This window comes from Maniola jurtina, chromosome 5 (assembly GCF_905333055.1).
Source record: "Maniola jurtina chromosome 5, ilManJurt1.1, whole genome shotgun sequence".
In the NCBI taxonomy this organism is placed as follows: domain Eukaryota; kingdom Metazoa; phylum Arthropoda; class Insecta; order Lepidoptera; family Nymphalidae; genus Maniola; species Maniola jurtina.
This window is the reverse complement of record NC_060033.1, coordinates 10,690,294-10,713,669: the sequence shown is the minus strand read 5'-3', so window position 1 is coordinate 10,713,669 and position 23,376 is coordinate 10,690,294. Positions and strand designations below refer to the sequence as shown.

Here is a 23,376-nt window from a genome sequence, read left to right as displayed (position 1 = left end):
ACCTAGTACATTTTCATCATCATACATCACACATGGAAAATGGCTACTAAGTAATATATGCAACTTAAGTTCTTTCGAAGATTCAAATGTTCCCAGACTCAGGCGTGAAAAAATTAGGAAGGAAGCAGACGATACTTTTTTCACACTTGAACATTTCGCTTCTTCTAACGAGAGTAAAAAACGCTCGTTACGTCGCTCGGTGCGAATAATAGATTTAAAGCGGCGGAACAGCTGCTTTTTATACTTTGTTTATAGAGCAGAATAGTACAAAAAAGGGTGAAAAAGCAGTTACAAACTTGAATGCACCTGAATCGCCATTTATTTTAAAGTTGAGTGGCTATTAATTTCTTAATTAAGTGAGAAGGTAAGTATGTACCTAGTTCTTTTTCTATATATATTTTTTTGTTTTTAATCAGTGATCTATATCGATTAATTGATTGTTACTTACTTTACTAGTGCTAGTGCCTACATACTGTTAAAATTCGACATTATAATACAGGGTGGCCGGAGATATTGTAACGTCTAAAAGAATAATTTAAATACCTACCTTATAAAAGCAAGGGGTAATCGAATCACCCCTACGTATGTTCAGCGATTGCGATATTTTTTTTCTTATGATTTGTTCAAAAAGTTTTATGCATGCATGCTATATCTGGTTAAAAACCTACTGTTTACTAAGCAATTACACCGATCGCGAGCAAATTAGAACAAATCCAAATCGGTCCAGGCGTTTTCGAGTAATCGGGGAACATAAATAAAAAAAAAGATTCCGACAAATTGAGAATCTCCTCCTTTTTGAAGTCGGTTAAAAATGAAGCCCTTTCAGGTTCTTACCGCTCAGTTTCGTCTTATAGGTATGACGCGTAATGTTGGTGTGACATTAATCTGTCCGTCCTTCATTCATTCATTGAACAATAATATTATACGACGAATAGTATCATCCTACATACAATTTTATTATTAATAGAATGTTATTGACCTATGATCTTAAAACGCAATATTATTAATAACTTAAATCGCTTAAGCATGAGGTCTTCATTTTTTATTTAAATTCTTCCTTATTATTATTACATATTACAGTTGATTATCTATCTACTGAGTTTGTCTAGGTACCTATCTACCTGTATTTTGAGCGCGATAATTTCAGAAAATGTACGAAGTTCTATTCTGTATTCAATTCAGCGACTTTATGAAAAAGTTTAGGTGCATCAGTACTCATCCATACTAATATTATAAATGCGAAAGTGTGTCTGTCTGTCTGTCTGTCTGTCTGCTACGCTTTCACGGCTCAACCGCTGAACCGATTTTAATGAAATTTTGTATAGACTCCGGGGAAGGACATAGGCTACTTTTTATCCTGGAAAAACAAATAGTTCCCGCGGGATTCCCAAATACTCATCCGCTTGATCGATTTGTATGAAATTTGTTACCGAGGTAGCTTGCGTCCCTGTAATTGACGTAGGCAACTTTTTATCCCGGAAAATCAAACACTTCCCACGGGATCTTTAAAAATCTTAATCCACGCGGACGAAGTCGCGGGCATCCTCTATAGTATTATATGAATGAGTTTGTTCGTTCGTCCCTCAATCCCGTCGCAACGGAGCATCAGATTGCCGTGATTTTTTGCCTAAAGATCTGGAGAGTAACACAGGCTACTTATTGTCCCGCAAATTAAAGAATTCCCACGGGATTTATAAAAACATTTTCACGCAGACGCATCGTTATTAATAAAGGGGCGATGATGATAACTGTTATAAGTAGATCCACAAAAATCCAGCCATCTCAGAACGTTGTTTACGTATTTACTTAAATAGGTAGATTTATACATAAAACAATTTAAATATACTGTGGGAGATTTCCTTTTAAAAGATTTATAATTATTAAAAAATACAACTGTAAACCTGTGACTACTTTGGCTACCCGTGCAAAGCGAGGACTGTTTGCTAACGCTTACTTTCTTACTTAATTTATATATATTTATTTTTAATATATTATGTATAACATAAGTAGATAATATACGTGGTATAATCTCCGTAATGTTCTCAAAGGTATGTGAAGTCTGACAATCCGCACTTGGCCAGCGTGGTGGACGATGGCAAAAACCCTTCTTACTCTCAGAGGAGGCCCGTTCTCAGTAGTAAGCCGGCGAAGGGTTAATCATGTTGATGATGATGATGATAATGAATGAAATCACAAGGTACGTACAACTGGTTACCCACGAGTTTGGGTAGTGCAGACTGCAGAATTCAAATTAATATCAATGTCAATATTTAAATAATGCTTTAACTATAATTTTATTTAAATACTTATAGCATCTTTTGCATTTTAAACATGAAATGGAAATCGCTAATATAATGTAAGTAGATACTTAATAGTTTTTTACTGAATTTGAAAGAAACAATTTTGACGATACTGTCACAATCTACATTTAATGCTGATTGTACCACAACGTAATTACAGTTTACGATCTTTTATAATTAGCTAAAAGACACGGTTCTGGTTTTCCATTGAAAACTTAAAAACAAGATTGGGACTTATTGATTGATATATCTTAACCAAAGGTAATTCAAATCAAAGTAGCAAAAATCAATTTCAGTTAAATATACAGCTCCTCAAATAAAACTAATTTTGTTGTTTTTGAGTTTATTTATTAATGACTTCTCACCATTTCTCACGCGCCAATTTGACTCTATGGGTTAACTTTCATGTCAAAAGTGCGGTTCAATGGGTTCACCTTTAAAATGAGGACTAAAATCGTACTTTTGACATCATATTTAACACATAAAGTTAAAATGGTGCGTGAAAAGTCATTTAAACATATTCGTATCGTATATGTTTACAACAATACATGTACGTCATAAGTACGTCAAAATTTATTTATTATAAGGAAAATTCGTATAAACTCGTTAGATACAGTTTTTTGCAACAAAACCGCATCAAAAGGTGTTTTAGTTACGAGTTACCAGGGGTTTCTCAATGCACATAAAGTCTATGTTATCTTTCATAATAAAAGTCGCTGATATTACATCAATTGATAAGCACTTAGAAATTAATAAGATTTGAGGGACGTGTGACCTAGTGACAACACACTCCTATCAATTGCGTTTGTTAAACAAAGTTAACTCAAGTCGATAATTGAATGGATGAGCGACTTTGGAGGTCCAGCCTTTTTGTTTCATTCGTGCCTCGGAGAGCACCGGTGATTATCAAACATTATTATTATTATTATAGCCTTTATTGCTGGTAGTTGAATATTTTCAACTATCAGCGTGTCCTGTTGACACATAGGCCTCTTCCAGCAACTTCCACCTTTGCCTGTCTCGCGCTACCCTTTTCCAAGTTGCTCCTCCTACTTTTCTAATGTCGTCTTCCCATCGCCTGTACTGTTTCCCTCTTTTCCTTTGTCCATCTCGAGGTAGCCATTCGGTTATTTGGTTATTCGGTTATCAAACATAACATAACTATAAAAACCTAAGAATCGAAATATCGCTCTCATTGTATGCAGAATGTCTGGGAACCTACTGCATTATTATATCACAAAAAATCTTTTACCATAACGTGATTAATGGAAAGAATGGAAAATCGAAAATTCCATTTAACATTGGTTCGGAATGCCATTCCTACCGAATAAGAAACAGCAGTATAGCAGAGAATGAAATGGGTTACGGGCTGCGGCCCTCGACGCAGAAAGAGAGGAAGGAGAAAATACAGGCTGATACTTACCATTAAAGACAAAGTCGTAATAATAGTCATGATCTTTCTGCCATATCTATCTGTGAGGTAGCCCATAGGTGCACCGAATATGATTGCGGTGATATATGTAACGGATGTCATCCAGGATATGTCAGTGCTGGTGAAAGGCTCCGGGGCTGGCCCTTCCGAGGACTGGAGGACTGAGATCATCGGTGACAACCAGCCTTGGACCATTCCAAAGCTGAGCAGCGGGATGGTAACTGTAAACAAAGAATATTGCAAAAACTGCACTTATACTACTAGGTAATTTCGACATCTAAATAATATATCCACCGGGGAGACATCCCTGTCAGGTACTATATTATTATCTTGGTACTGAATTTTCGTTATAGGTAGATACTAGGAAGGTATATGTATCTTGCACTTGGTTATACCAAGACAGTGACCCAGTAAAATGCTTGAAATAAGGTTTTGTTATAGCGCTTGGCTGCAATCAGACCTGTTGGCAAGTGCTTAAGATGCACTCTTGACTTGAAGAAAGGTAAGGAAGGTTTAGTAGATAAGTATTAAAAAGCTCAAATAAATGAGATGATTCGTTCTTAGCTATTAGTTTACACAGTAGCTACAGGTCTTGCTACAGGTACAATACAATACGTCACGTCGAGATCATGTCGAGATAATCAGAATAATTATCATACTTAGTAACTAACCGCTGATTTTGTAAATAAAGTCGTACTAACTACTGATCATTTTAATGTGCGCATTTAGCTCGATTACCTGCCTTTCGTGTTTACAGACTATACAGTCCCATTTTACGAACCTATCTACCTAGTACCTACTTAACTAAATTAGTTACTATCCATAGGTAGATACTAATTCATACTTAATATTATAAATGCGAAAGTGTGTATGTCTGTCTGCTAGCTTTTCACGGCCCAACAGTTTAACTGATTATGATATACAGAGTTAGCTTACATCCCGGCGAAGGACATAGGCTACTTTTTATCCCGGAATATCAAAAAGTTCCCACGGGATTTCAAAAACCCCAAATTCACGCGGACGAAGTCGCAGGCACCATCTTGTATTATTATAAAATAAGTTGTATTTTAATGCAACTTTAAACTTATGATAATAATATAGCCTATGTTACATCTGGATAAAGTAACTTTTCAATGGTGAACGAATTATAAAAATCGGTTAAGTACTAGTTTCCAAGTCTATTCATTAGATATAGACAAACAAACCAATAATTCCTGGTTATAATATTAATAAGTACCTATAGGTAGATTAATAATTATATTATCTAGCAGTTGATCGTTCCAAAACTCAGACGTTTTCATATTGTAACTATGTCGAACCTCAGATACATACCTACCTAAACAGACTTCAAAACTTTTACCACGTTGCCAAGATTTCTTTTTTATTTTATCCCTCTACTGGGAAGTCCCTTTACTTTCACTACAATATTTATGTTAGGGTCATTCAGCCTTCTCAAATTATGAGATTTTTGCCCCAGTCAACGATCTTTATGCATGGTCCAAACTCCAAGCTACTCGTAATTCATTATTTATTATCTCTTTTTTTGGAGAAAACTATATTAATAATAAGTAGATGTCAAAGAGAAAATGTGCTTTAAGGAGTGTCTGTTGGATTTTTTGAATCGAATTCCTATAAATAAACATTTAGAAAGTCGAACATTTTGATAATGGAGTTATCGCTACCTACCTACTACAAGACAAGAAACTCGTTTAAATCTTCATCTCGCCCGCGAATTCTTTTCTCTATTGTATTTTAATTTGTTAAGAGAAAATTATGGTTTATGTAATCCAGTTCAAGGTTACAGTGCGATGTCGCTGTAAACGGGCAAATTTTGCGGAGTGAAGCGCAATTTGTGTATTAAAAGTGTAATTTTCTAACTATTTATCTCACGCGATTTATTTTCCATCGACCTTGGCCACAGATCGTTGTATTTTTTGTTGTAACTGTTTACGAAGTTATACATAACTATTTTGTCCTACCGGCGACCTCTCGGGCGCTGTGGTGCGAAATGCGAATGTCACTTCCCAAGCAGGAAATCTTGATCTCGTTTTCCGGTTGTCGAAATAAAAAAAAATCTTTTCTGAATTAGCTTTGCAGTTTGAAAGTTTTTACTGACCGCAAAAAATTGCAACCTGCTAAAATCAGCACTAACCCTTATTTAATAAAAATCCAATTAATTTCTATATTATTGAAGTTAATTTAACTTTTACCCCTAACCTTTTTTAGGTTTAAGTGTATCGACGATATTTTGATTATCCTGATAGTTTTTCTTTCTTGAAATAATATTTTATCATTGGGGTCTTACATTTCTTTATCCTACAGGCCCAAAATATTGAATTCCTAAAATGTTGAATTTATTTCCTACAATAATAATGATAGTACCTATAACCTATCAGAGAATCAATAATAATTTTTCTACATATTAGTTTGCAATTTATTAAATATTATGCAGCTATCTATTGAGTGATATTAAAATTTGCACCCAGGTTAGGTGTAATGAACTTCCTAAAATCTAACTAGGTATCTAGTTTGCCACTTTTGTTAAGCAATGACATAACGATATTATTATCATCGTATTTTCATATAACCATAAACATGCGTTTAAACTTTAAGCTTACTTTACCTGAATTTAGTTACGCTCTACTTTTTCTGAAAATATTAATTCTGCGCACGTTAATATTATTCTATTGTTTAAATTTAATATTTTTGTTTCAAATATGTACTTTTCTTTGTTATCTTGTGAGTCAACTCTTCGCGCCACAAGATGTTATTGACAATTTGTAGGCTAGCGTTTAATTTATGTAAATTTCGGTTTTTACTGTCAAAACGTACATTTAGTTTTAAGATTTAGTATATTCACTAAATATTAAAAACTACTACATTAAAAACATCACACTTGCAATTAGCTGACGTCTTTGAATATAATTTATTGCATCTAGCTCAATTTTTTTAATAATTTATAATTCAGATTACGATAGATTCTAAATTAAACTGATTTTTAAATTGGTATACAAAATGGAATCTAAACCATTGCAACCAGGCGCAACACCGACCCTGGCATGCGGAAGTTCCTACAAGAGACCTTTTTTTGTTGACGGGGGGAAATCTTATCAAAATACCTGATCTATTATTATTTGAGTAGAGATCGGGTTATGTGGGATTTCTACCCACTAAAACCCCCTCAGGAGGCTCCGGGAACTCTTTCTTATAAACGTGCGCCGCGCGGTGCCTCTCTTGCGCTACGTCCAGTGGGCTCATCCTGGAGTCCCACAAGCGACCTATGTATAGCAGTGGCCGTCTAGTCCACAGGTTAACGATGATGATGCAGCAAGGCCAGAATATTGGCTGCGTTAACCCCACTGAATAGCTAAACCAATAATACTAGCCAAAGTAATTGCTAGTGATGGCGCTCCGTTCGACTGTGGAGATGGGATGGCTGATCCGGGCTCCATTTTTACACTTTGGGTGCGGATCCCTAAAAAAGATCTGGCATCCTCGCCGACAAGCCCAGGATTACGGCCAGTATATTTATCTACTTGCTAAAGTTAGTAATACTGAATTTAAGTATATGTATGTACATAGGTATTACCATACCTACCTACCTCAACAGTAAAAAAACAGCTCGTGACCATTAGGTGCCATTAACAATGATATTGTATTAATATTTATAAGTTTAATTAAAAATAATGAGAGGTGCGTATTATAATTTGTTTATACCTAAACTCTACTATTATTCTATGCTATTGTTATTGTACCTACCTACTCTGTGGACCCTTTGAACCAAAATCAATTTTTAATGCATTTACTTATCAAAAATTGCAGAACCGGCTTGCAGGGTTCTGGTACCGCAATACGATACGATACCGGTACGCTACCTACCCTAATAAATAATTAATTAGTCTTTGAGATTGATAACCAGTCTTACTTAATCAACAGTTTACACTTAACAAAATTAAAATTATAATAGGTAAGTAGGTATAATCTTCAGTGCCTGGTATCTGATCGTAATTTTTTAATATGACAGTTAAAGTTTGAATTTTATCTGTCAACTTCAGGGTCAGACCTCAGGCACAAGTCTAAAAATTAACTAAGTAGGTGTAGAGGAATACGATATTTATTATTAACGACATCCGCGTGATGCTACCTACTGTGATTATAATATTATCTACTGATGGGTACATAATATAATATCAGAAATTCCTGGTAATAAGACGAGAAGAAGAGAGTAGATAGTTATTTTGCCCTCATTCATACGAGAGCTTTTTTAACGTCCGTTAAAAAGCGTTCAAATAGAACAAATGCATTCCCAAGTAGGTATCTGTTCACACGTCAACGCTTTTTATAGAATTAGGGAGGAATAACAGAATACGCAGCGATCTGCTTTAAAATTGTAGGTACTCTAAATTCACTTCATACCTGGATTGATACTTAAAATACTTGAATGAATTAAACAATAATTTATCCAAGTTAAAATATAATGTCATGTTAGCAAAAATGAAATAGGTACCTAAGTACTAGGTACTAGGTAGTTACCTATGCATTTTAGAAATACATATTAAATAGCCGTGGGGCCAGATTGCGGGGATTTCCACTTAACTTGGAGCTTATTATAAAAGCTGATAAGTATCAATAAAATGCAATAGTTGATATCTTTTGAATTGAAATACCTGACTTTAAAGTCATCCTAATAGTCTAGATCTATGGCTATCCATTGCTCGATATAAGTACCTAATTATTTTGTTGGGATTTCCGTACTTAGGATTCTGGTGCTGCTAAAGCTGGACTCAATACGCTTCAGGACATGATTTGCGTATGCCTAGAACTGGTGTCCAGCAGTTCTTCCTTCTCGTTCGATGTCTGTCCACAAAGTGACGAGCCTACCACTACTGCGCTTTTCGGGGCGACAGTTGCCACTACAGTATCCTAGGACTCCAATATCCATCGAGCCTTTGAGTCCCTTTATGCTGCTCGCAATGCCATGTGATACCTATTTCGTAACAGCTCAGAACGTCAGACAGTCAGAGCTATGTCGGTTTCTCTGATTCAGCTTCTACGGTATCTACGGATCTCTTGATCTCTGATTTGATCACATTGTAAACTCTTCTACCAAGACTTAATTTCAATCGTACCTATCTTTACTTACCTAGTTACCTACCTATGATCAGTTTGAACAGTCTTATTTAGTGGTGTATTGATATTGAACTGATTTATGTAGGACCTAATTGGAATCTAGCATTTTTTTAAGAACACGAATCAGTTTCTATGAGGCAACGACGTAAACAGGTAAAAAAGCTAAAACTTTTTTTTGTTCAGTATAACTAAACGTCGTAATCAAATTTTGCCGATGGACCTGAGTCACAGATTATATTACCTACATTACATACATTTCCTTGCTTACGCTTCAGGCCGCGGATATATCTGTAAGTTTTACTCACGTAAGTACCTAGCTTACATGATTAACTTACAACAAAATTACAATATAAACACTCTTATAAGTACGTTTACCTTAGTAAATTAAGCCTAAGCTACTTACGTGAGTAAAACCTACACGTGTACCTAATCACGACCTTAGTAAATTTTTTGTCAACTAATTACGTGAATAAAACTTATAGGTGTAATCACGGCCTTAGGAAGGATTAGGTAGGTATCTGAAACGGACACAACCAGCGACCGAAACCGTGTCTAGAATTTTTTTAAGAATGATAAATTAACTTTTTTTTGGCATAACATCAAACTTTTCATCGTACCTATTTAACTACCACAACGTGCTTATTAGAATCAATAAAATTTACGATTCTATTCAATTTTACGGACCATTAATATTCATCCCGTAAGCAAAAGTAGTACTTAGGCACTTTTAGAATGCTAATCATATCCTAAAAATAAACTTGCGCAGCAACCTTTTTAACTTGATAATACTAACACTGCACCCAGTCAACAATCTTGGGTTGTAAAAAATTCATACCATGCAATGAATTCTAAAAATATACCTAGGCACTAACTGTGCACGCAATTACATACAGGTATTTATAAATTTATCTAAGTAAGTAATACAATGCTAAGTTTACACTTAGATCTAACTTATATAGTTTTCGGGCTTTTTAAAAACCTTTAAATGATAACAATATGCTATTAAATGATTTATACTTTAAGAGGGTTCTTATAGTAAGTAAACATTATGATGAGATTATTCTAATTAATTACGCACATTAAGTAACCTAAACCAAGTGCACTCAGATGAATGTTAATTAGGACCTCAATTTTATTTTAAAATACTTTATAAGATGCAATTGTATGATAATGTGTACAGTTCTGCTATCAAATATAAACTTGTATTTTATTTATAATTGTGGATAAAAAATTTAACTAGTCATCTAACTTCAAATTAAATTACAACTTAAACATGCATAATAAATAGGTAATTTTTTCTGCAATAAAAACTCACTGATAACGGCGAATATGTACTGGTTTATCCGGGTCCCATTTTGCCACATTATTTTTTTAATTATAAAATTCATTTTGGTAACTTATTTATAACTGTCACTGGATCAACTGTACTCATCCAGACACTGCTGTGTCTTCTTTCGTACTGCGGTTGCGGCGGTAAATGAACTAAAGATGGTAAAAATCGCACGCTCATTTGCGCTGCGATCTTCATCAGTTTGGAAACAGTCGGTTGATGTTTTTAAACAACGAAACTGTTTTTAATGCTAAGTAAAAATTAATCTTTTCATTTAATTTTGTAGATCAATGTATTTATAAAAGGACTAACAATTGACTGATTTACATAATATTAACCATAACTTAAGCCACTGGCCTCCCTTATTATTGGAGGCTTTAGACCTCCACTTATAAGGAATTTTTCAAAAATGGTATAGTATTTATCTACTAATTAGGTACATCAAAAATTATTATTTAAGCATTTCATTTTCATAGCGTACATGCCATGCCGAGGTAGCAATCAAGATCTGGGTTATAATAACATATGCAAACCACAGTGAACTGTTGGGTCATACGATGTCGTAAGTGAACTTAAACAGCATATTATATGTAAACTATTAAGAGGTCTGTATTAAACTTTTAAGCCTTATTTTGCTTATTTATGAAAAAGCAAAGAAATAAATTAGGTGGCTATATTGTATATTGTTCTCCAATTAGTGTTAGACCAACTTTATTCAGATTGCGAAATTAGAGCGTGGTACCAAAAAAATCATTAAAAATGAATGATGGGTCGTCTGAAAAAAAAAAATTACGTGCTGACTTATGTAAAACTAGGTACTTACTTGCTGAACATGTTGGTACCTGATTACCAAATGGTTTATACGACATTTACTTATCATCCAAAACATTAGTCGGATTTCTTTTCTTACATCATCAAAGGAAGGTGACCTTTTGATATTTTTGTAAAAGCCTTAGGTACATCGTGTCTCAACCATTTACACTTAACTATTTAGCTTCAAGACTATTAGATCAATACGTTGAACCTATAATAATTTCTAAGTAGGTATCTCTATCAATAGATCAATCAACTGAAAATTTTAGTTTCAAAAGCAAGCAATGTTTTATGAAAAAACCCTTAACAATTCCGTGCACCCTAAAACAGCGAACGTATAGCAACAGGTCAAGTGCATTTATTATGTTGTTGATAAACATTAGGACATAAGTTGGTGATCAACCGGATTGGCGTGAATTATTTATTAACATCGCATAGAATTCGTGTTTCTTTCGAATGTCGACATTTTTGATCCAGTTGTTAGGTACGCTATCGAAATACAAATTACTAGATGACGCCCGCGACTCTGTCCGCGTGGATTTAGGGTTTTTAGATATCCCGTGAGAACTGTTTGATTTTCCGGGATAAAAAGTTGCCTATGTCAAATTACAGGGACGTTAGCTACCTAGGTACCTCGGTTAAGGGATGGGTTTTTAGGAATCCCGTGGGAACTCTTTGGTTTTCTGGGATAACAAGTAGCTGAAGTCCGTCTCCGGGATATAAGCTAATACTGTACCGAATTTTGTCAATATCGGTTAAACTGTTGGGCCGTGAAAAGGTAGCAGACAGACAGACATACACACTTTCGTATTTATAATATTAGTATGGATTAAAAAGAATTAATTCATCATAATCATCATTATCAACCCATCGCTGGCTCACTTCTAAGCACGGGTCTCCTCTCAGAATGAGAAGGGGATAAATCAAGTAATATATTTATTTGCTAAAAACCGGCCAAGGGCGAGTAATATTCGCGCACTGAGGGTTCCTTACTCGGATATTTTTTCCAACATTTTGCACGATAAATCAAAAACTATTAAACATAAAAATAAATAAAAATCTGTTCTAGAATGTACAGGTAAAGCCCTTTCATATAATAAATACCCCACTTGGTATATTTATCTTACTTTGAAAATTGAAACACATTTTAATTTTTTTTAAATGATGTAACCACAAATTACGTACAATATAATTACGTACTTTTCATTTTACGTATTTAGATAACAATAATAATCATTGGTTCCTGTTGCAACACAACAGGAGTATAAATTTAATATATGGACACTTTAAAATACCATTTTCAAAAGTGAAAGTTTATAAATGCGATATCTTCTTTTTCATTTACCTATCACTTGAACTGCTTATCACCAAATTCTGCGAACCTGTTTCAGATCGACATTCCAATACCTATTATATTAGTATTGGTCTATGATTATAGTATAGCTTGTCTAAGCTGAAATAATGCGCCCCACTACATAATTTAGTTGATTTAGATGTGTGAGTGCAAATATTAATAACGACACTGAATCTGTGTGGAAGCGTCAACTGCTCCACGTAAGGACACACGAATAGATATAACTACTCGTGTGCTAAGGGTTGGCTAAGGTAGTAGTGGCTAAGGTAGGCACACGTGTAGATAAAAGGTTTTGTAAAGTAGTGATACTAAAAAGAATACCCGGCTGAGTTTTTATGGGCTCTTCTCAGACCTAGGCGCGTCTGGAACCCTCGTAGCTTTAGTTTTAAGTTTATAATCCATAGTATAGGAACCTAAGTCACTTTATTGTGTTAATAATATTCTAGTAATATATTCTATAATTTTAACCACTTGCTGCGACCTTGCGCTAACTGCGTAGCTACATTTGCATTAGGTATTGATAAAAAATTGTTGAGCGTACCTGCCTCCTAAAACTCCTCAGCGTAAACAAAAGTTTTATTAATGTAATTAAAAAATCGGTCAAGTGCGGGTTTTCCCGAAGCGTTCCGTAATTATCATACAAGATTATGTAACTACTTACCTACTTTTTTATTTACGTGGCGGCAATTTCGAAATTATTATTTGTTGTTATAGCGGTAACAGGAATAGGTACACACTGTAAAAATTTCAACTCTCTACCTATTACAGTTTATGAGATACAGCCGGCTGACAGACTGACGGAGGTTTTGTAATGGGGTCCCGTTGGCACCTTCATTTACGGAACTCTAAAAATAGATCAAGTGCTTGTCAGAAGACTATCAGAACACGCAGGTAGGAAAGGGTACCGTAGCCATGCTAGTTGCTAAAAGCTTTGGCGGTATTATTTTTAAAATTGTAGTTTATTTTTCAAAAACTGTAAGAAACCTAATAATGATTTTAAAATATCTCGTTACCGAGGTATCATTCGAGGGAATAAACGAAATATTCTTTTCGCAATTCACTACAAGAGTTCACGGCTATATTATACGGTAGGTAGAGTAGGTAGTAAGATATAAACCGGGAGTTTCAGCTTAAAGCCGATTCACACGCGACACGCGCCTCAATCCGTAGACATAACTGCACGCATTACGTCTACGCGAACGTTCACGCCACGCAAGCGGTATGCCATGTCTCATACAGTTTCCATACATTACAAAGCAATGGTACGCGTTACGTCTACGCTTACGCGACGCATACGCGACCTAAGTGGTCGGTGCTTATTTGGACAGACAGTTGATACCGAATGTGATGCCTTCGTATAGGATTGCTCATAGGTACCGTTTTCATACTTTACTACTTTCATAAACTACTCTTATAGATAAGTTTTAAATAACGGAATCGGCAGCATTTGTTTTTGATATTGTATTCAAAAATAATTCATCAGTTTCCACGGAATACTCCGTCCCTAGAGACTTTTACTGAGTAGCACGGATGAAAATGATCTAGTAAAAATTCAACAAGGATTTTTTCTTTAAAATAAACTGATATCGAATTTATACGTCTAAAATTTCATCAAAATTGGTTCAGTATTTAATTTTAGAGCAGAAATGGACAAAACGGTACAATCTAACTCCTTATTCCTACGACAAAGTATAGTCATGCAAAATAAAACATTGCGATTGTGCTTAATACATTATATTCTTAGGTACCAAAATATACATAATAAAAACTATGACACAATAATATTTTGTTTATAGGTATTCATCTTGTCAAAAACATAATACATTTTCACGTTTACATTTATTTTTGTAATTTCGATATTACAGTAATTTTTAGTAAAAGTATGCCACGTTTGTGACAAGATGAAAATTATATTGGTCGATTATAAAAAGCTACATCATCTCAATAATTATTGTGATCGGGTCTTTTTACTGCAACAACAAAACCCTTTATTTTAGGCCGCGATTACACCTGTAAGTTTTACTTAAGGCCGCGTTACAACAAGTTTTACTCACGTACATAGCTTACGTCATGAACTTACAACAAAACTGATGAAAATGAAATTGTGAAAAAAAGTACAGTTACAAGTGTTTACATTAGTAAAGTCGTAAGTTAATGTCGTAAGCTACGTACGTGAGTAAAAATTAGTGTAATCGCGGCCTTAGCCAATAGCGAGAGAGTTTCGTCCAATCACATGTGCTTACGATCGTCACACTGTAGCTGTCATTTTACCAAAAACGAGCCCGGTCACATACATTCTGTAAGAAAGTGTCGCTTCGACTTTATTTTGTTTATAGCAGAAACGAAAAAATATACAGTACGTAAATACGTAAACACGTTATTCAGATAGTGTTAAAGTGTAAAACGCCTAAAAGACAAATATTTCCAGTCCCTGGTGAGCTGATATTTTCACGGACACGTCGACTTCGGAAAGCTCACCTTGTAAGTCTCATCATCTCATCCATCAAAGTATTCATGGATTCATGAAACTCAACATTTATTTTATTAGGACTTATTGAGTTTTATAAACTTGTATCTATCTTATAAATAAGTAAAATAGTTCCTTTTGTAACAACACTAAGATAAATAATAATTTATGTATACTAAACAGTCCTATTATCTCTTTATTATCGGAACATTAATACGATTCCATTTTTATCCTTTGGATGCGGACCCCTAAAAAGAGTTAGTTGCTTATCAAAAATTGAAAAAAGTTTATGATCAGCGGATCTCATTCCTAAATTTTAATATTCGTCACCTATTAAATTGTGCGAAAGAGAATCCTAACTCCTAGTCCTATGAAGTCGTAAATAATATTCATTATAATTTTGTATCCGATAATTCAGTATGATTTACGACTTGATAACAGAGCGAGTAGGCTTAGCCTAATATTTTTACATCTCACCAAGCGATGTTGATAGAATTCGAGCGTCGAAACAAAATGTCAGAGAAAAATTGACCTAAACGTTCTTGATTTTAAGTCGAAAGTTCAATGCCATCAATTTTACTTCGTAATGTATCCGCGTGGAGCGCTAGCTGTAAATGTAAGGTCGAACTTGACTTCTATAACAAGGCTCTTAAGGTCCAATTTACTTAACATTAGTGGCTTGAGGCTCTAATTCTATGAATGTTGGAAACATGTAAAATCTACGCATACAATTACTGCAGCTAGTAGTTAACTTGCAACTTGTAAATGTACGTATGGCATGTGCGATTCGGTCAGACATTATTTTGATGTTTACACTCGCTATGTCTTGACATCTGCCTTCACATCAAAATACAAATTAGTAGTGGCTACTTGCCTAGTCACTGAGAGAAAACTGACATTTTAAAATATATCAATGCATTTTTATGTCATCAATATTATAAATACGAAAGTGTGTTTGCTTGTTCGTTTGTCCTTCAATAACACCGAACGGAGCAGAAAGGGACACAGACTACTTTTTATCCCAGAAAATCAAAGATTTTTCAAAATCTGAATCCCCGCGGACGAAGTCATGGGTATCAGCTAGTTTAAAATATATTGCACAAAAATGATGATGGTGATTGACAAATCAGCCCTAAAATATTATTGTCAAAAGTTACATTACAATAATTTATTTTACACTATAATATTATTTCATTTTTGAAGCTCCTAGATAATTGTTTGTGTGGTAGAACTATTGAATTCAACACGATCCTTTCTGGAGGAACCACGACGTCTGAGCCTGAAAGAGAAATCTCAAATGAATAATATTATAAATATCCAAGTGCTTATTCCATTCCATTTGTATGTATTGGACTTGAGAGTCAAAATAGAACAGAAAGATCTGGAAACCTATCACATTATTATCCCGAAAAACCCCTGCAATTGTCATTATATTTTGTTCATGGATTCGAGCTAACAAGGAAGTGAGGAATCACACCTCATTGGTTGCAGATAACGGACATAGGACATGTTCACGTTGCGACCAAATGTCAGTCACATTTGTCACGCGTGAGATGCGGATTTTGTGGCAGATAATGTGGCCTTTCTTACGCCTCCATACAAATGTATTAACTTTGTATTCCTATACTTTAAGCAACTTACCCAATACAGTAATGGAAGGGTTGAGCCTGCCCTCGCTGTTGAACAGCGGTATGTTGTCCATCTTAGCGAACGGCTTGTCCGGGTCGGGGTCCGTCGGTGTGCCTTCCACGCGCGACCACTCGCCCACGGACGCGCCCTGCCCCACTGTACACGAAAAGTCAAAAATAAACTCACAAAATAACAATACCTAGACCTACCGATTTTTCAATCGTCAAATTACTTTTATCTGAGGAATAAATTTGAGATATTGATAGATTTTCTATACAACAACTGCCAACACCTCAAAATTCCTCCAATCTCCATGGAGATTAGCCAACTGCGCGGGAGATATTATAGTGCACAAGTGTGTGTGCGCAAACACAGGTGCACTCTCTATTCCCTCACTCTCATAGAGCCCGATGGGACGGAAATCTGACACGACCGGAGGGAGATCAGGCGAAGGACCGACGGCTTTACGTGCTATTCGCGGTACGGGGGTGAAACACCGCCAACCTCCTAACTCCGGGATGGTATTTCTGTACAGAAAAGCCAATGTTTTTTTTGGCCCGACCCGGGGATCGAACACAGGACCTCGTAATCTGCAGTCACACATGCCATCCACTAGACCAACGAGGCAGTAAAAAGTAAGTAATAATACTAACCAACTGAATACATAACAAGTGCGTGTTCATTGATTGTGGCATTGTTCAGTACAATCGATTCCTTGATCCGCACGCCCGCTTTGATCGTGACTCCCTCTCCTATCGATACGTTTGGCCCGATCTATAAAAGACAAACAAAAATGCTCATTAAAACATCACTATATAACCAAAAGAGTTATTATTTTAGGAGTCTACCTAATTGTAGTGTGTTCATGTATCTCTCGCAACACGTAATTATCCTAAGCTAAAAATGTCGAGAATTATATTAAATATACCATTTTTTTGATAACTATACGATTTAAGGTACCCACGCACTCGAACTGAACTGCAGCTGAACTGCGCGTCGCGGCAGCGTGTTGCACGATATTCTCTCCAGCCGCGACGCGCGGCAGTGACGCGCTACGTAGCGCGTCACTGCCGCGCGTTATATTGGTTATACCAATCCTCGTATTTTGGTTGAACACAAAGGGGCGGGCGGGACAGTGGCGTGGACGGTCCGGTCGTTTCAGAGAGCTCGAATATAGAGGGACAAGGTGATATCCCGTGGAGTGAAGAAAATACACTTATTATTTTGATCGGCTTGGAAAAATTTATGCGATTTACAAAATGACTATAAAAAAATCTTAAGCTAGATGACAGTTTTCGATACTCATAGGTATATCTACTCATGTTCGCGGTTAGTGCGAAGCGTCTTGATTGATGAAATGCTCGAAGAATGTTTTATTGATGGCGCGTTTCACCAATCTGTACGCGGCATTAGTTAGTTTGTTATAAAGAGGCGCCCTGCTTACCACTGCGGTACTGTCAACGACGGCCGTGGGGTGAATGTAAACGTAGGGCAAGATGTGACAGGGCTCGTACTTCAGCCGCCGGTGCAGCTCCAGGTAGTGGCGGTTCGCGTATATGGCGGAGCCGGCCGTCTTCACTTGCGACCACCAGTGACCTACCTGCCAGGTTAATTAAATAATTATAGAAATAATTGCGAAAAGAAGTCTACTGTAGCTCAGTAGATAGTAACTGTACATCAAGGGTCACAAAATATTTTTTTTTTCTATGAACAATAGGTTAATTTACATAAAATAATAGTTTATTCCCGCGATTTTGTCCGTGTGGATTACACAAATTACAAACCCCTACTTTACCCCCTTCAGGGTTGAATTTTCAAATATCCTTTCTTAGTGGATGTCTATGTCATAACAGCTATCTGTATGCCCAATTTCAGCCTGATCCGAACAATAGTTTGAGCTGTGCGTCGATAGTACAGACAGTCAGTCAGTCAGTCAACTTTTCCTTTTATATATTTAGATTAATACCTGCATTGCATATAATTTATTGGTCCCCGCCAATGGTGCCAAAACATCTTGTTCAAACGACATATAACCAGGAGGTGGACTACCGTGGCCATTCCTACTGAAACAAATGTGAACTGAAGTATGACAAGACGCCGCAGTTATGTGACCTAAGCTAAACGAAGTTAGCTTAGCTCTCGGTGTGGCCTGCGCTTAAGACACTCTTAAGTTTAATTTCTCATGTGTATCATGTTTCCTTCTCTCTAGCACTTACATTCATTTTAGACATGACTTAATAATAAGATTATTGTAAGTAATTTTATTGTTTAGGATGAAGTAGAACCACATTATTTTGTTGAATGTGTTCCGACTCTTTCACAATTATTGGTGAGCGAGAGAGATGGAAACTAATACTAACCACAGTATGCACCTTAAGTCAACAATAAATAATTTGGATGTATAACTGGCCTTATTTTGTGTGCTTACCTGTAAAACCCGCCCTTTTCTTTTTGAAGAGCATCCGCCATAGTGTGAAATACTTGCAACGAACACACATAGACACCACAGTTGATGAGTGTAGATATGTAACTGCTCGGTTTCTCTACGTAATGTGTAACCGCCTTAGTGGTAGGCTCTTGGACCATACAGCCGTAATGTACTGATTGCTGACGGGTTGCTTCTGTGCCCATTATTGTTACCTAAAAACAAGCAAATTGGTATTAGATTTATATCAAAGTCAAAGTCAAAATCATTTATTCAAAATAGGTATTATTGTACACCTTTTGAGATTTGAAAGATGATATAGTGATGATAAATAATTACGTAAACTTAAAACTAAAGCTACCATTATCGCAAATGTTTATTTGGTAGTCCAATTTTATAAGGTACACCGATGGTGGAGGTTTGTAATAATTAGGATACTCACTAAAGCATTAGGTCTTTCTTCATGGAATGCCCATAGTTCCTCAAGTGGAAAATTAGCACAAACATCTCCATTCAGCAGGAAAAATGCAGTTGGGTTTCCCGCTCTAACCTGGTCTCTGAAGTGGTACAGACCTCCCCCAGTACCAAGAGGAGTGAACTCTTGTAAATATCTGTTAATTGAAAATATACCTTATTATGTTGTAGATACATCCTAAACTATTATAATATGCGTATTATGTATATGTATGTAAATTGTAGACACACTTCATAGGCATCTGTTCCCTTTCATAGTTGAACTACTGAACCACTTTGATGGAGTATAGTATACTTTTTATCCTAGTAAAAGTTCCCATGGAATTTTCACTGAGTCCAGCTAACTCCAAGTTAAAAGAAAAAGTTGAAAAAAAGTTCAACAGAAACTCTTAAAGAAATTAAAAAAAGTAATGCAGTATTCATAACTATCAAGCCTTTGGAAACAGCAAGTTTTTTCCCTGAAGTTGCTAATTTTACTTTAAATGGAACTTGAACATTGTTATCAGACAGTTATGCATTAAAGCAAGTAATAAAAAGAAAAATAAAAAATACCTGATAATGACAGGACTATATTCTATTTGCATATCACTAACAAATTGTGCCATAGTAGTAGTAGTGTAAGAGCCTATGATCAGTATCTCCTTGCATTCTGCCAGTCTTTTACACGCTTTTATGTGATGTTGTATCAGTGGGAGCCCTGCAATGGGGAACAGGGGCTTTGGTATGTCTAAGGAGAGAGGACGGAACCTGGTTCCTAAAAAATTAAGAACATTATTAATCAAATAAAGTTTTTAAACCAGAACTGCAATACTAATTAAAACATTTTTACTACACATAGTTACTACATATACTTACATACTTTTATATACTACTAAATGACGCCTGCAACTTTCTTTACATAGATTTAGATTTTTTTAAATCGAGCAGGTGCTCTTTGATTTTCTGCGATATAAATTAGCCCATGTTAATTATACTGGGTATAAATAGCCAAATCAGTTCAGTAAATTTTTCACATTAATAAGATATTTAAAAGAAGAAACTGACTACTTGATATATCAACAAAGCTATAACTACTGGGTCTAGAAACTAAAGATTTTGTACACAGATTTTCTCTATATCCAGTGTAAGTAAGTAACCCTAGTAAGAAAGGATTTTAGGAAATTCCAACAGGATTTTTAGAAACCTAAATTTATGTGGACGAAGACAGTGACATCACAACAGCTAGTTTGTACTAAGAAACAGATACTTAGTTTTGCAAAATTACTTAAACATACTTGTAATCTATAATGTAATAGTTGAGTCATTAATTTTAACACGAATATATGTTATAAAGATAATAATATCAATAAAACCTGATTAGGAACATAAAAAAACATGAAGACATGTACAATGATATCTAACTATCACACTAATATTATAAAGGCGAAAGTTTGTATGTGTGTGTGTGTGTATGTTTGTTACTCCTTCACGCAAAAACCACTGGACGGATTTGGCTGAAATTCAGAATGGAGATAGATAATATCCTGGATTAGCACATAGGCTACTTTTTATCCCGGAAAATCAAAGAGTTCCCACGGGATTTCAAAAAACCTAAATTCACGCGGGCGAAGTCGCGGGCATCGGCTAGTTTTGAATAAGTACGAAGTTATGGCTAAAAAATAGCGCATATTTTGATATAAGTACTTACTTACTTTACTTTTTTTATAAACACGATAACTTTTAAAAAAATGTAACTAATATGATTTTGTAGTTTAGATAGTAATGAATTACATCTCAAGTACCTATATTTGTTGTTAGGTACTTAGCATTATAACTTTTATAGATAACACCGGGTGAGTTGTAGCTTTTCTAACAATAAAAGTAAGTAGGTACCTTTCTGTGGTCCTCCGATGAGTATCACAGCCTTCAACATTTTTATTTCTTGTTAGAAAATATGTAATATGCGCTAAAACGTTCTATTAATATTTATTTTGTTTACACTCAGTATGTACAGTCAATCAACAATTCCTTTCATTATTATCAATCAAATCAACAAACAACACCAAAATTACGAAACTATAATCTCAATCGCATTGAATATTATCCTCTTGTTCTATTGACTAAAATTATTGCAACAAAATAATAATCAGAAAATCTTCAATACATAATAACGATAGTGATGATTGCAATTCAAGAGTTTTGTAATTTAAGCCACAAAAACAACACGTCAGTGGAACGAATGACGGATGACAGATGACAGCATTAATGACATTGATTTTTTTAACTGCTTTTACGGCTCTGAGTTCTAGTTTTTTTGAGTCTAATGACATTGACACGTGACATGACCACAGAAATACGACCTGTAATAGAATATCACAGACAACTTTCTTTTTTTTTCCAGTTTTGGGTGCAAGGCCTTTAAAACCTCCACAAATAGGACGGCACAACATCGCATGCCAGAGAAGATCTAATACTTATTTTGTTATTTGTTAGAGATTAATAATATTACAGGTTTGGAGTGATAACAATATTTTATAATGTTATTATTATAGTTTATCTCATTTACCTATTATTCTGCGTGCAATTTGCACTATTTCTTCCGCTATCCGAAATTTTTATCTAGGTGTGGTGTGGGGAAGCGGGAGACAAGATAAGACTGCGCTATGTACAATCCTCTGAAACACCAACTTTCCAACGACTGGTGCTGAGCAAATTGGCAAACTACTACTTTGCAAAGTATTTGCTAATAATATGCTGTCCCGTTCAGAAATCTGCCTTAGTAGATTCGTCGACAAATAAGTAGGTACCTACTACCTAGGTATTCCGTAGGTATCTAAGTAGGTACTTACATTTTTTCACGATGTTTTATCAGTGTACGTTATGATATTTATCTTTTTGTCGGATTCAGGGGCATAAGAATCTGCTCGCAAACCACGCTCCATGACTTCACCATTGACTGCTGAAACAATAGCTAACTAATCATCCCTTTTGTTACCTACAATAGAGCTCAGTGACCGTACACTGACGGTTGGATGATCCACTTTGTTTGCGTTTAGTACCTACTTTTGTTTTCCTTACAGCTATAATTAGACTCTGATCATTTTTGCTCCGTACCAGAAGGGTGCCAAACGGACCTTATTAGATAGTTATTACTAAGCCTTCGCTGTTCGTCTGTCCGTTTGTATGTCAGCAGGTTGTATCTCATGACCCGCAGTATAGGTAGAGTGTTGAATATTTCTATATTCCCGTTATAACAACAAATAAAAATAAAATAAAAACGGATGCCATAAAAGTAAAAAAAAGTGCTATTTCTTGTACGATGGTACGGAAGTCCATGTCCGGTTCGTGTGCGAGTTCGACTCCCACTTAACCGATTTTAATTGGTAACCGTCTGTTACGAAGTCAGGAGGAGAACTTATTATCAAAGTCTCTAGCCAAAAATATAAGTACCTAGGAACAATCTGAAAATAGGTCTGCCAAGTATGTGCCAAGTAGGTAACCAGACTGTAGACAATTAAATTGAACATGGGAAACGTAATCGAAAAATCGTGATAAGTATAATTGAATTATCGAGAACAAAGCACCAACTTAAAGAATTCTCGGCTTTAACTCGGTAAAATTGATTGCATTTTAAGACTGGAACATACTAGATAAGTAGTATATGTTTTTAACTTAATAATTTACAATCAGCTTAAAAAACTTTATTGGTTAGCGCACTTTGGATGACGACAAAACACCTATCTAGAACATTTCATAAAATATGTTATAGTTATTTATATACGGAACCCTGAAAATAAAAATATCTTCGTCATGTATGATAAGGAGAGCCTATTCAGCAACTGTTCTTTTAAAAGGAAAAAGTCTCCATTGTTAAAATTAATTCATATTTTTATTTTTACTTAATCGCATGTTCATATAAGTTTCTTTTCTTTCTTATTTAGGGTTCCGTATCTCCAGAGGAAAAAAGGAACCCTTATAGGATCACTTCGTAGTCTGTCTCTCGTATCTGTCAAGACCCTTCATCAAGCGAATCAAAACCTATA

The 23,376-nt window shown here is 35.3% G+C and overlaps 2 protein-coding genes across 6 annotated transcripts in view; both read right to left on the bottom strand.

Moving 5' to 3' along the window:
* Nucleotides 1–10,320, bottom strand: part of LOC123865244 (facilitated trehalose transporter Tret1-like) — a 36,799-nt gene extending 26,479 nt beyond the window's left edge. For both annotated transcript variants that reach the window (XR_006795944.1, XM_045906185.1), the window contains exons 1-2: nt 10,178–10,320; nt 3,724–3,953 (exon numbers count right to left, since the gene is read on the bottom strand). Coding sequence is in view for 1 of the 2 variants with exons in the window: in XM_045906185.1 (XP_045762141.1) it covers nt 3,724–3,953; nt 10,178–10,250 (303 nt within the window). In the remaining variant the exon portion in view is untranslated. The remainder of the gene's footprint in view (nt 1–3,723; nt 3,954–10,177) is intronic.
* LOC123865247 (mannose-1-phosphate guanyltransferase alpha) lies at nt 532–21,526 on the bottom strand. 4 transcript variants are annotated; one of them, XR_006795946.1, is made up of 10 exons: nt 21,227–21,526; nt 19,907–20,108; nt 19,323–19,491; nt 18,884–19,095; nt 18,422–18,518; nt 17,900–18,055; nt 17,109–17,229; nt 16,468–16,611; nt 15,492–16,105; nt 532–543 (listed from the first exon to the last, which is right to left on the bottom strand). XR_006795946.1 is itself a non-coding variant. In XM_045906191.1 (9 exons), the coding sequence occupies exons 1-9, from the start codon at nt 21,264–21,266 to the stop codon at nt 16,005–16,007; spliced, it is 1,242 nt and encodes a 413-aa protein (XP_045762147.1). In that variant the 5' UTR covers nt 21,267–21,526; the 3' UTR covers nt 15,463–16,004. The 4 variants fall into 4 exon arrangements, 3 of the variants coding, with proteins under 3 accessions (XP_045762147.1, XP_045762148.1, XP_045762150.1); XM_045906191.1 differs by lacking the exon at nt 532–543 and having other exon boundaries at nt 15,463–16,105; XM_045906192.1 differs by lacking the exon at nt 532–543 and having other exon boundaries at nt 15,463–16,105; nt 18,422–18,515; nt 21,227–21,525.
* Between the last annotated feature and the right edge of the window lie 1,850 nt (nt 21,527–23,376).

Excerpts from the sequence above, each read along its gene's own strand:
- LOC123865247 (XM_045906191.1), bottom strand. The coding sequence starts at position 21,266 with ATGTTGAAGGCTGTGATACTCATCGGAGGACCACAGAAAG. Across the intron at positions 20,109-21,226 it reads CATCGGAGGACCACAGAAAG|GAACCAGGTTCCGTCCTCTC; the intron begins GTACCTACTTAC and ends TTAATTTTTTAG. Across the intron at positions 16,106-16,467 it reads CCCTTCCATTACTGTATTGG|GCTCAGACGTCGTGGTTCCT; the intron begins GTAAGTTGCTTA and ends TTTCTCTTTCAG.